The sequence below is a fragment of the Scardinius erythrophthalmus genome (genome assembly GCF_964197995.2).
Source record: "Scardinius erythrophthalmus genome assembly, chromosome: 17".
Taxonomy (NCBI): domain Eukaryota; kingdom Metazoa; phylum Chordata; class Actinopteri; order Cypriniformes; family Leuciscidae; genus Scardinius; species Scardinius erythrophthalmus.
In genome coordinates this window covers 40253016-40267128 of record NC_138237.1, presented here as the reverse complement: position 1 = coordinate 40267128, position 14113 = coordinate 40253016, and the positions used below count along the sequence as shown (strand labels likewise).

At 45.9% G+C, this 14113-nt stretch overlaps 1 protein-coding gene across 5 annotated transcripts in view; it reads right to left on the bottom strand.

Annotated features, from left to right (window-relative positions):
* Nucleotides 1-4518: 4518 nt before the first annotated feature.
* Nucleotides 4519-14113, bottom strand: part of macroh2a1 (macroH2A.1 histone) — a 38667-nt gene continuing 29072 nt past the window's right edge. For 2 of the 5 annotated variants that reach the window (XM_081391018.1, XM_081391016.1), the window contains 4 exons: nucleotides 9369-9458; nucleotides 8806-8980; nucleotides 7341-7520; nucleotides 4519-4757 (listed from right to left, as the gene is read on the bottom strand). In XM_081391018.1, the coding sequence (XP_081247144.1) occupies nucleotides 7355-7520; nucleotides 8806-8980; nucleotides 9369-9458 (431 nt within the window). In that variant the 3' untranslated portion in view covers nucleotides 4519-4757; nucleotides 7341-7354. Of the gene's footprint in view, nucleotides 4758-5953; nucleotides 6353-7250; nucleotides 7521-8805; nucleotides 8981-9368; nucleotides 9459-14113 lie in introns of those variants that run through there. The other 3 variants (XM_081391015.1, XM_081391014.1, XM_081391017.1) reach the window with 2 other exon arrangements.

Here is a 14113-nt window from a genome sequence, read left to right as displayed (position 1 = left end):
GAGCCAGAGAGAAACACTGGCTCCCTCCACTGTACTGTAGACCATGTTGATTACTATATTAAACACAATGTAATCCCCCTCTGTCTCAAGCTTTGAAATGGCATTAGCCAGATTAGCTTTGACTGATGAAATGCACAGGACACATCATTACAGACTCGCTCGCTCAATAAGAGAAAACATCTTTTAATAGCCCGGAAAGAAAACATACATGCAAAACCATTATATAGAAGAATCAGACAACTTGTATGCAGCACTGACTTGCACAGAAATACATATATGCACACACTATAAAGCCAGGTTCATTAGACAACTAGATTAGGAAGCAAGATGAGAAATGCAGAGAAGAAATTCATTTCTGATAACAAATAAATACTGTGAAGTTCCTCTAAAAGAGAAAATTATATGCTTTTTTGAAGTTGCATTTTTCCTCCAACAAACCGACAGCTTTAGGAGATTCTCTAATCTGCAAAACCAATGGGACTTGAACTCCACAGCTCGGTCCTAATAATACAAACTTAATCATTAGTCTCAATGAAAATCAACTATCTGTTCTTCTGTGTAACAAGAATGACTCCTACATGAAAAAGCAAAACCATAAACCAGGTATAGTTCAGAGTAAGGAGAAGAAGTGATCTGAAACATGTGATCTTAAACTGGACGGATCTCCACTAGACTCTGGACAAGACACTGTCAGAACATGGAAATGCCCTCCATTGCTGTTTCTTCTACACAAGACGAATGACGTTTAAGTTGGTCACATCTGCATTACGCCATCGCAGTGTTTGGAGAAGCTGCATCAGGGATCAGACGCCATTGTGACAGTAATCCGTGGAAGCCGAAGACAACCTGAGAACTGCAGCGTGGTCTCGGGTTTCAGATTGATTCTGCTGGATATCGCTGGGATTATAGGCGGTAGCCGCTCAGTCTAGACAACGTTTCAGTAGTGTTAGACACAGACAATGATTAGACAGGCTCACTGACTGTGGAAGACGTTTGAAGGCTGGAAAAGTGTGCATTACTGTTGTTTCATTTCTCCTTATGTTCCTGTACAGTGAAAGCGAAGTACTTTTTAAAGGAACTTGTTCATGTTTAGCAGTCAGTGTATATGAGCCATTATAAATAGGCATTAATCACCATAGACTTTCAGACTATATATACATTGCGCAGCTGCTTTTGACTCCATCCCTCAGATGACGATCTACAAGCTCATATTCTCCTAAGCTTTTAATTTCCCTCCATTGTTCCTGTGCGCTCTGAACACCCATGGCTCTGTTTCTGCATACCGTGTTCAAGATGAAGGCAGATTCCCAGTGCTTTAGCAATAGCTGAAGATCAGATAAGATGAACCTGTATATCTTACATTTAAACAACAGAAAAACCTGTTCAGCAATAGCCTCAAAATACATGAAAGAGGACCTGTTATAATTTTCTCCATGTTCATCTGTGTTTAGTGTGTAATGTTGCTGTTTGATCATGAAGAAGCTCCAGTTCTTCTCTATATCAGTGTCAGTGTTTCTGAACGCCTGAAACGCCTCCACTGTAGTCTTGAGTTTCTTCCGGGAACGAACACGTCACAATATTCCTCATTTAAATAACTCATGCGCAGAATAAAGGGGTGGGGCCTGGTTGAGTTAGTTAGTAGTATGTTGACCAATCGCTCGTCCAATCACAACACACTGCTCCAGCCGACCAATCAGAGCACAGTGTGGTTTTCAGAAGGAGGGGCTTCATAGAGACAGGAAGTAAACAGAGCGTTACTGACAGACTGTGAAGAGAGGAGCCGCAACACTGGAGAATATGAGGAGAATAATCAACATTCAAGCAGGAAAACCTGCTCTAGTAGAGCCTGAAAACAACAATAAGACTAGCAGAGCCAAAGGGCATAATATGGCTTCTTTCAGGCCTGGGTATACTTTGTTTTCCACTTTCTGTTCAAAGCCTTGCAAAGTATACTCCATTGGATTAATGTGTTTAGTGGATGCAAACTAGCTTGTGGAATCTTTCTATTTATCTGATCGAGCACAAGTGTGCACCGGCTGCAGACTGTGATGATGACGACAGTTACATCATGTGCACTATAGTTCGCACAGACAAAACAACAAGTCTTTGGTCTTCTTCCACACTTGAAGTTGGGGGACACATTTGCTCATTTCCTACTCACTTGTCTTTCTTTTCTTTGCAGTAACACATCCATTGAATATTATGCCATTACTGTTATTAATTTGGTTAAAATTTCATGCTTTTGTCCTCCAGGTCAACTGGGCAGGACATTCTGTTTTCCTTTTCCCTGGAGGATGGCACTCCGCTGGGAGTCCTTAGACTCGGGTAAACCCACTGTTCAAAAGACCAAGCCTCGATTCTAGTGCAGTTGATAAAACTACAGACTAAACACTTCTTTCAGATGTACAGTAGTTCAGTGGCTCCAGTCTTTCCTCATAGGCAAGTTTCGGATAGATGAGGGCTTAGCTAAACACTGGGGTGCCTCAAGGTTCAGTGCTTGGTCCTCTTCTCTTCTCCTTTTGCACTATCATTAAGGCATCATATGGCTTCTCATACTACACTGCTATGCAGATGACACTCAGCTCTGCGGTTTCAACCTGATGGTCCCACTGTCTCAGCTCGTATCTCTGCCTTTCAGACATCTTGGCCATCTTTAGCTCAATCATTCGTAGACAGACTTTTGTAAACCCAGCCAACTCATCAGTCGAACAGAACATGACTGTAAACTTCAGAACAGAACAGAAACCAGGACCGCGTTGTGTTGGTGGGCATTTGTTTTTCATCAACAGCCGGTTTTCAGGTTGAAAATAGCTCCTCTTCCAAGCTTTTCAAACAGTTTTGTTCTTCTTTTGCCTTGCACACTAAATTAAATGATCAAATAATGTGACTAAATTAAGTGTTCTACTAATAATTTCAGTTCTAATTATGGGTTGAGAATGTCACTATTTCCTGAGACAGACCAATATATATGTTGTTCTTTTGTTTACATCCCACGACGCTTGCTTTAGGTGTTTTTACTTAAACACCAGTCCTGAAAAACTGTTCAGCATAAACGCATGCTGCCACTTGTTATGTTGAATTCATTCTCAGCGTTATAAACAATCTTTCCTCCATGATGTCACTGCGTCATTCTATACACCATAAGATGATCTTCATTATCCTATTCCAGCGGTGTGGCCAATGATGAGCCTGATTTCCGGCACCAGTTCCAGCCCGGAGGAAGCAAAAGAAAGCATTCCTGCGAAACGCATGAGCTCAGAGGAGTCTGCTGCAAACACACACACACACACACACACACGGGTGGAGTCACACTAATGGATGAGCGCCTTGTTAGAGACAGAGCTTTTTATGTAGCAAATCCTGAAAGGTCCCCAGGCAAATGTACATACAGCCCTTTTGTTTGTCTAGCTGTGTGTGTGTGTGTGTGTGTGGGTGTGTCTGCTTGTATGTTTGACAGGACTGACGGGATAATGATAAGGGGGTCTGGTCCCATGAGTGTGTGTGAGGTTGATCTCGAGGTGTTGGGCCTCTTAATGAAGGACACCGACAGTCACACAATTACATTCAACACAATACTGTGGACTCTCCGGATTAGCCGAGGTCATCCTGATCCCGCAAATCCCTCGGCAGACGGGCGGCATCATGTGTGGCAAAGGCAAAGTGTCAAAGCTCAAAACCACAGAGAAGCAGATCTCATTATGACAGCTCATAAGAGTGATGGAATCTACTTTCACAGAATCTAGCTTTCAATCACCTGGTTTCTTTTCATCCTAAAAATAGTCCACATGACTTCAACGCCCTTGGCTCTGTGTGAGGAACAGGCCTAAATGAGATGTTTTCCATGGCAAATCTTCCCTCTGCTGCGGTTCTCAAATGTAAATCTGCGTGTTCAGACTTGCCGTGTGAAGATGCATCGCTTCCCCTGTTCTCTGAACAGTCAGTCGTGCTGTTTAACCATTTGCAGATAACCAGGAAAAGCTGACGGGCCTGGCTTTATCGGTGGATGTGACCTTTTGATCTGGCCTAGAGATTAACCCTGGACTGACAGACAGGCTCACCTCCAGACCCTCACAGCCCAATAAAAGCCCAGGACCAGCCATCGACTGCTCAAGATCCTGCGGCAGGGTAAAGGTCCACCGCATTCTGTCCGGATGAAGCGCCACAGGCGTGAAATATCACCATCACGCCACCATTCTGCAGGCGGAAATCTGTGTAATTGCGAGGCTGTTTTTTATGGCTTGCTTTTGATGCAAAATTCAGTTACAGTTGCATTCAGTGTGGGTGAATTTATACAAGTGTTTTACACACACATGAGCAAAATGCTATGATTTCTGTGATCTCCTGCAGTACAGCACAAAGGTTTGTGGAGATATAAGCCTTACAAACAAAAACCAAAAACATAGCATGAAAATTAATGGGGTCCAAAGACATGGGAAAAGGAAGACCATGACCACAACTGTGAAAATGTAAGAAAATGTCAAGCTCCTGTGAAATCAAAATGGGCAATTCTCATTTTTTATGGAATATTGCAGTGTTTATTGTAAATTATTTATGGGTGCACATCATTACTGCTTTAATAATGTTGAATCAGAATCAGTTCCTCTTGCAGCATCTTTTCTCTTCTCTGATGACGAGGGCGGGGCTATAACCTGTCACTCACATGAGATCAGCCAATAGCAAACCACGACCATCCAATCAATTCCCCACAGACACAATCAAGCTCCGCCCACATTTGTTCTTGTTCCAGAAGCGTTTCACTTGGAAATACGGCACAATAGGGAAGAGAAGACAATTGTTAGCCCTTGTGAAAATTAACCATGGTTTTACTAGGATTAAAACCAAAAAAACATGGTTCTTGTAGTTATTCCATGGTAACCACAAACTAACCATGGTTTTGCTTCAAAAAGCATAGTTTAACCATGTTTTTCTTTTTTTGTGGTTATAGAAATGGCAGTCAAAATGCCAAAAATCATGGTTTTACTACAATAAAACCATGGCTCATTTTCGTAAGGGAGTGGCCGGTAGTATGGAAAATTTAAGACATTTGGTGGTGTGTATCATCAAATTGTCCAAGTTTTGTGATGTTTGGACACTGCACTCACAATATACAGGCCAAAAAGTTATATATGCAGAATATATATATATTGGATCATATCTACCAATTAAACCACAACAAGACAAGCATGCTACACAAACATGGTTTCCAGCACATGCAAAATGGAAGATTAATTATATGCTGTTGAAAAAAGACAAATTGTGTTATGTCTAGATTCAGGCGTATACTCAGAGAAAACAGGTCCGATCGTAGCCTAAATTTAAGCAAAAGCGTCCAATTATTGCAATTTGGACATAGGTCCAACACAGCCCTATATATACTGGAGGAGGGTCAGGATCAGAGCAGAGTGTTTGTATAGAGACCATGTGTGTATGGGATCCCACAGGAGCCGAAAGCCCAAGCTCCCACCGGCTTAGTGAGAGAACCACAGGATCAAATCTGCTGGACACATTTGGACTCGGCGTAGAGAGCGAAGGTGTGAGGAGAGATGTGTGTCTCCTGGGCTTCAGCTGAACAGAACGAGCCCTAATAGGGATCTGCATTATTATTCAACCCCAGGAACCAGACAATCGGGGTCACCAGGATAAGCATATATTGGTTGATCAGTAAGGTTCTGTTCTACAACTGGTATTTTATAAACTGGGAACTTATAAACATGCACACTTTCCCGAGCGGCCAAAGTTTTGCCGAAAGGAGATCGAGAGTTATTAGGCATCCTACCTAACGTTCATGAGTACGGCCTCAGATTTAAAGCTTATACAAGTGAATATAGAAAGAAGAGCGTTCATAACACAAGAGGATTTCTCCTGTTTGTATTCGATTACTCACTAAGTCACATTTGAGCAGCTCTAAGTATATTGCGTCGACATTCTTCACGAGTACGAGTGATCAACGACCAGATTCACTACTGAGGCCGTGTGCATCCACTCCAAATGACAGATATATTACGCTCCTTTCATGTGCACTCGCATGATCTTTCAGGACTGGATATTTTCCCTCCCTGATCCCGCAGTTGTTTGTTTTAATTTCACGTAGCCCTCTTCCCCCGCCGGGCTTACTTTGTACATGCGAGGAATAAAGCATCATCTGCTGGAGCTCTGGGAAAGAGCAGTGCCTACAGATGCTTTGAGTTTACTGAGATTTCCCAGCGAGGAGTAGAGGAGAGAGCTGCCCGTATTTCCTGAGGATTAGTCCTCAGATGGTGCCCTTCGAGGAGGTCTGCGGATCCGCTGGGAAACTGACCCGGCACTGACTGCCAATGACCCCGGGATAAGAGCTCGCCGGAGAGCCAGAGCGCTGCTGGACACCACCCCGCATGAGAACTCACCAGGTATAAGGAAATAAACAAACCTTCATCACTTCCTTTGTCTGTATTATGAATGTAAGATGCTCTGAATACAACACTGGACAAAGGGCTCCCTCTGCTGGCAGCAGCCACACATTACACAATGTTCATATACAGCAGTCAACATTAGTGACCCTGTCACAAAACCAGTCACATGGGTCCATTTTTTTGAAATTGAGATTCATTCATCATCTGAAAGCTGAATAAATAAGCTTTCCATTGATGTATGGTTTGTAAGGATAGGACAATATTTGGCAACTATTTGTAAATCTGGAATCGAAACATTGAGAAAATCTCCTTTAAAGTTGTGCATTTGTGTTCACGATTGTACAGCATTCACTCACAAAAATACACGTTTTATACATTTACGGTAGGAAATTTACAAAATATCTCTATTGAACATGATCTTTACTTAATATCCTAATGAGTTTTGGCATAAAAGAAAAATCGATAATTTTGACCCATACACTGTATTGTTGGCTATTGCCACAGATATACCCGTGCGACTCGTGACTGGGTTTCTGATGCAGGGTCACATCTGAAGTGGATCAAAAAAGTTCATCATAGTTGTCCTAAGACAAGAACGGATATTGTTCAAAATACATGTATAACTTTGATGAAAGGTTTTGATCCACTTCAAATGTTGACTAGTGTAATTCAGTTATTCAGTTTTTATATATTAATTCAGTTCATATATAGATCATTTTTCAATTATTTCATATACACTTTATGCATATTAACATTTGTGATACACATGATACAACGAGAGGCAAAATGAAGCTGCAAGTCAGTGCAACAAACCCTCTGTTAAAAATTAAGAGTAAATCAAAGACTTCCAAACACCTGGAATGCAACAACTGTATGTTTATGATAAAGTACCAAAACATATTTTATCACCACCACCCAAATGAATTATCCCTCTATAGAAATTTTAATCACCAGAAACTTCTACTTCAATTGGCGTCTAGTTTGGCCATTTCCTGCACGTAGATGCCGATGCTCTCGCTGTCGAACAGCACGAAGAACACGGTCTTGATGGAGGAGGACATGGTGGAGACGAAGTAGCTGGAGATGGCCTTCAGGATGAGCTGAGCCGCCGTCTGCTTCGGGAACCCGTTCCTACACACAAACACACCAATGACGGAACGCCATTCAGGAAACGACATGCAGCATTTAGCAATTAGTAATGAATGCCATCTCAAATGGATCAGAAAACCAATCAGTCCCTTAGAGAACTGAAAATGATCTGTATCTTTTCTCTGAACAAATATCTCTCTGTAAAACATTTTGAAATATCTATTATTACTGTTGTTATAAAAGATACAAGATATATTTATATTTATCATATGCAAGTCTCCCTTACACAGAAGTATACTGTATAAATATAAACAGTGAAAAAAGTGTAAATGTGCACTGTGCAACAATCAAGTTATTTCAGGTTTGCATAGTGGGCTCACTTTCTTACACAATTACAGTCTTAAAGACACAATAAGATCTTTTATATTGTGACATACATCCGAGAAAAGGTGATTATGACACACAGGTTTGGTTCAGTAGCGGATCAGGGATGGAGGCGGATCTGAACGTGAGCTTGGATTGGACTGAAGGAAAGGGGCGGAGCTTAAGCACACTGTGTGATTGGAGAACACCAGCATACATAATCAGTGTCATCAGAAGATCCAGTTATGACATTCTGATTAAACAATACCAGATCAAATTAAGAAAAACACGCATGGATTGGATTTCAGGCTGACCCGTTTAATCCCAAATTTTTCCCAGACATGAAAATATCCAAATGAGGTGTCATTAGTTGCCCCTTGAAATAATCAATAATTATTTTTTGAAATTTTTTATGGAAAAGTGTGGTTAAAAATCTTATATATAGCCTATATCCCCCCAGTTATTTAACACATTTGTGGAGCACATAAATGTGTCATTTTAGGGTTACTATTAAACATAAAAAACCTTTATACAACACTTAGGAATAGGAATACTGAGATAAAAGACAAAAAATTATATTTTCCCACCGGTCACTATTGTTGCCATCAACATCTTTACTCAATCTATGACCACACTCAACAAAACTGAATAATTGTGAATTCATATATTAATACTAGACTCCTTAAAGATAATGTGTACCGTCTTTATGTTAACATACTTTACTAACCTTTTGTGTTGCAGCGTCATCTACTGAATTAAACTGCTCTGGTCATGTGACCATGTGAAACAACACAAATTTAATTGAGACCCTTTATTCTCTCCATATTTGCTGGAAATGCACTAAAAGAGCAGTCAATACAATTTTTAGAGCTTAATAAATGAACTCTATTGTGACCGGTGGCATTGAATGTGTTAATTGAAGATTGGTGCAGATTTCAGTGTGTGTTCAGGGCTGAAGCTGTACCTGCCGCTGCCGATAGAAGGGAAGGCCACAGACTTGAGCTTCTTCTCATCAGCGAGAGCCAGGCAGTTCTTCACAGTCTTATCCAGCATCTCCTCACACTTATCCGAGCCCCAGCCGGGACTGTTACAGTGGATGACAAACTTTGCAGGAAGACCGAATCCCGAGGTCACGGCCGCTGAGGAGAGCCAAGATTCACAGATCATACACTGCAATCTATACACAGTTACATCGTTTGAGTGCTCTGAATAAAAGAGGGAATTCATCAAAACGTAGCTCTTCATAGCTATAACAACTCAGATTTACTCAACCAGAAATTCATCAAACGTATCCTTCCTTCCAGATGATTTCTGATGGTGGAAACTGAGCATGAATGTGTTTATAACTTCAGAAAGTTCATGGTTCAGTGTAAGTTATGGTTCATCAGCATCTGTGGCATATATGGATGACCTTGTAATTTATCCATTAACCTATTTATTTGTTTTGTTTTGGGAATATCCTCTACAAGTGAGCCTGTTTGTCAGATTGTTTTCTCTGAATGTGTTGTTCAGTGTAAACTGCAGTACCTCCTGCCACCTCCAGAGGGCCGTTCTTCTTGCGCAGCTCCAGAACCGCCTCTCCAAACTCCTTTCCCCCGATCTTCTCCAGAGCATTCCCTGCGGGAGACACGCCACTGTGAGTCTCTGACCGGCACTCGTTTAAATCGAAGGTGTGAGTCTCTGACCGGCACTCGTTTAAAGCGACGGTGTGGGTCTCTGACCGGCACTCGTTTAAATCGAAGGTGTGAGTCTCTGACCAGCACTCGTTTAAAGCGACGGTGTGAGTCTCTGACCGGCACTCGTTTAAATCGAAGGTGTGAGTCTCTGACCGGCACTCGTTTAAAGCGACGGTGTGGGTCTCTGACCGGCACTCGTTTAAAGAGACGGTGTGGGTCTCTGACCGGCACTCGTTTAAAGAGACGGTGTGGGTCTCTGACCGGCACTCGTTTAAAGAGACGGTGTGGGTCTCTGACCGGCACTCGTTTAAAGAGACGGTGTGGGTCTCTGACCGGCACTCGTTTAAAGAGACGGTGTGAGTCTCTGACCGGCACTCGTTTAAAGCGACAGCGTGGGTCTCCGACCGGCACTCGATTAAAGCGACGGTGTGAGTCTCTGACCGGCACTCGTTTAAAGCGACGGTGTGAGTCTCTGACCGGCACTCGTTTAAAGCGACAGCGTGGGTCTCCGACCGGCACTCGATTAAAGCGACGGTGTGAGTCTCTGACCGGCACTCGTTTAAAGAGACGGTGTGGGTCTCTGACCGGCACTCGTTTAAAGAGACGGTGTGGGTCTCTGACCGGCACTCGTTTAAAGAGACGGTGTGAGTCTCTGACCGGCACTCGTTTAAAGCGACGGCGTGGGTCTCCGACCGGCACTCATTTAAAGAGACGGTGTGAGTCTCTGACCGGCACTCGTTTAAAGCGACGGTGTGAGTCTCTGACCGGCACTCGTTTAAAGCGACGGTGTGAGTCTCTGACCGGCACTCGTTTAAAGAGACGGTGTGGGTCTCTGACCGGCACTCGTTTAAAGAGACGGTGTGAGTCTCTGACCGGCACTCGTTTAAAGCGACGGTGTGAGTCTCTGACCGGCACTCGTTTAAAGCGACGGTGTGGGTCTCTGACCGGCACTCGTTAAAAGAGACGGCGTGAGTCTCTGACCGGCACTCGTTTAAAGAGACGGTGTGGGTCTCTGACCGGCACTCGTTTAAAGAGACGGTGTGGGTCTCTGACCGGCACTCGTTTAAAGCGACGGTGTGAGTCTCTGACCAGCACTCGTTTAAAGAGACGGTGTGAGTCTCTGACCGGCACTCGTTTAAAGCGACGGCGTGGGTCTCCGACCGGCACTCGTTTAAAGAGACGGTGTGAGTCTCTGACCGGCACTCGTTTAAAGAGACGGTGTGAGTCTCCGACCGGCACTCGTTTAAAGAGACGGTGTGGGTCTCTGACCGGCACTCGTTTAAAGAGACGGTGTGGGTCTCTGACCGGCACTCGTTTAAAGCGACGGTGTGAGTCTCTGACCGGCACTCGTTTAAAGAGACGGTGTGGGTCTCTGACCGGCACTAGTTTAAAGCGACGGTGTGAGTCTCTGACCAGCACTCGTTTAAAGAGACGGCACTCGTTTAAAGAGAGGCCGTGAGTCTCTGACCGGCACTCGTTTAAAGCGACGGTGTGAGTCTCCGACCAGCACTCGTTTAAAGAGACGGCGTGGGTCTCCGACCGGCACTCGTATAAAGAGACGTTGTGAGTCTCAGACCGGCACTCTCTGACCGGCACTCGTTTAAAAAGACGGCGTGAGTCTCTGACCGGCACTCGTTTAAAGAGACGGTGTGGGTCTCTGACCGGCACTCGTTTAAAGAGACGGTGTGGGTCTCCGATCGGCACTCGATTAAAGAGACGGCGTGAGTCTCTGACCGGCACTCGTTTAAAACGACGGTGTAAGTCTCCGACCGGCACTCTCTGACCGGCACTCGTTTAAAGAGACGGTGTGAGTCTCCGACCGGCACTCGTTTAAAGAGACGGTGTGAGTCTCTGACCGGCACTAGTTTAAAGAGACGGCGTGGGTCTCCGACCGGCACTCGTTTAAAGAGACGACGTGAGTCTCTGACCGGCACTCGTTTAAAGTGACGGTGTAAGTCTCCGACCAGCACTCGATTAAAGCGACGGTGTGAGTCTCCGACCAGCACTCGTTTAAAGAGACGGCGTGAGTCTCCGACCGGCACTCGTTTAAAGAGACGGTGTAAGTCTCCGACCGGCACTCGATTAAAGCGACGGTGTGAGTCTCCGACCGGCACTCGTTTAAAGAGACGTTGTGAGTCTCTGACCGGCACTCGTATAAAGAGACGTTGTGAGTCTCTGACCGGCACTCGTTTAAAGCGACGGTGTAAGTCTCCGACCTGCACTCGGTTAAAGAGACGGCGTGAGTCTCTGACCGGCACTCGTTTAAAGAGACGGTGTGGGTCTCTGACCGGCACTCGTTTAAAGAGACGGTGTGGGTCTCCGATCGGCACTCGTTTAAAGAGACGGCGTGAGTCTCTGACCGGCACTCTCTGACCGGCACTCGTTTAAAGAGACGGTTTGAGTCTCCGACCGGCACTCGTTTAAAGAGACGGTGTGAGTCTCCGACCGGCACTCGTATAAAGAGACGGTGTGAGTCTCTGACCGGCACTCGTTTAAAGAGACGGTGTGATTCTCCGACCGGCACTCGTATAAAGAGACGGTGTAAGTCTCCGACCGGCACTCTCTGACCGGCACTCGTTTAAAGAGACGGTGTGAGTCTCCGACCGGCACTCGTTTAAAGAGACGGTGTGAGTCTCTGACCGGCACTCGTTTAAAGAGACGGCGTGGGTCTCCGACCGGCACTCGTTTAAAGAGACGGCGTGAGTCTCTGACCGGCACTCGTTTAAAGAGACGGTGTAAGTCTCCGACCGGCACTTGATTAAAGCGACGGTGTGAGTCTCCGACCAGCACTCGTTTAAAGAGACGGCGTGGGTCTCCGACCAGCACTCGTTTAAAGAGACGGCGTGAGTCTCCGACCGGCACTCGTTTAAAGAGACGGTGTAAGTCTCCGACCGGCACTCGATTAAAGCGACGGTGTGAGTCTCCGACCGGCACTCGTTTAAAGAGATGTTGTGAGTCTCTGACCGGCACTCGTTTAAAGCGACGGTGTAAGTCTCCGACCGGCACTCTCTGACCGGCACTCGTTTAAAGAGACGGTGTGAGTCTCCGACCGGCACTCGTTTAAAGAGACGGTGTGAGTCTCTGACCGGCACTCGTTTAAAGAGAGGCCGTGAGTCTCTGACGGCACTCGTTTAAAGCGACGGTGTGAGTCTCCGACCAGCACTCGTTTAAAGAGACGGCGTGGGTCTCCGACCGGCACTCGTTTAAAGAGAGGCCGTGAGTCTCTGACCGGCACTCGTTTAAAGAGACGGTGCGGGTCTCTGACCGGCACTCGTTTAAAGAGACGGTGTAGGTCTCCGATCGGCACTCGATTAAAGAGACGGCGTTAGTCTCTGACCGGCACTCGTTTAAAGAGACGGCGTGAGTCTCTGACCGGCACTCTCTGACCGGCACTCGTTTAAAGAGACGGTTTGAGTCTCCGACCGGCACTCGTTTAAAGAGACGGTGTGAGTCTCTGACCGGCACTCGTTTAAAGAGACGGCGTGGGTCTCCGACCGGCACTCGTATAAAGAGACGGTGTGAGTCTCTGACCGGCACTCGTTTAAAGAGACGGTGTGAGTCTCCGACCGGCACTCGTTTAAAGAGACGGTGTGAGTCTCTGACCGGCACTCGTTTAAAGAGACGGCGTGGGTCTCCGACCGGCACTCGTTTAAAGGACGGCGTGAGTCTCTGACCGGCACTCGTTTAAAGAGACGGTGTAAGTCTCCGACCGGCACTCGATTAAAGCGACGGTGTGAGTCTCCGACCGGCACTCGTTTAAAGAGACGGCGTGAGTCTCCGACCGGCACTCGTTTAAAGAGACGGTGTGAGTCTCTGACCGGCACTCGTTTAAAGCGACGGTGTGAGTCTCTGACCGGCACTCGTTTAAAGAGACGGCGTGAGTCTCCGACCGGCACTCGTTTAAAGAGACGGTGTGGAGTTTAAAGAGACGGTGTGAGTCTCTGACCGGCACTCGTTTAAAGCGACGGTGTAAGTCTCCGACCGGCACTCTCTGACCGGCACTCGTTTAAAGAGACGGTGTGAGTCTCCGACTGGCACTCGTTTAAAGAGACGGCGTGAGTCTCTGACCGGCACTCGTTTAAAGAGACGGCGTGAGTCTCCGACCGGCACTCGTTTAAAGAGTTGGGGCGTGGGTCTCCAACCGGCACTCGTTTAAAGAGATGGTGTGAGTCTCCGACCGGCACTCGTATAAAGAGACGGTGTGAGTCTCTGACCCGCACTCGTTTAAAGAGACGGTGTAAGTCTCCGACCGGCACTCTCTGACCGGCACTCGTTTAAAGAGGCGGTGTGAGTGTCCGACCGGCACTCGTTTAAAGAGACGGTGTGAGTCTCTGACCGGCACTCGTTTAAAGAGACGGCGTGGGTCTCCGACCGGCACTCGTTTAAAGAGACGGCGTGAGTCTCTGACCGGCACTCGTTTAAAGAGACGGTGTGAGTCTCCGACCGGCACTCGTATAAAGAGACGTTGTGAGTCTCTGACCGGCACTCGTTTAAAGCGACGGTGTAAGTCTCCGACCGGCACTCTCTGACCGGCACTCGTTTAAAGAGACGGCGTGAGTCTCCGACCGGCACTCGTTTAAAGAGTTGGGGCGTGGG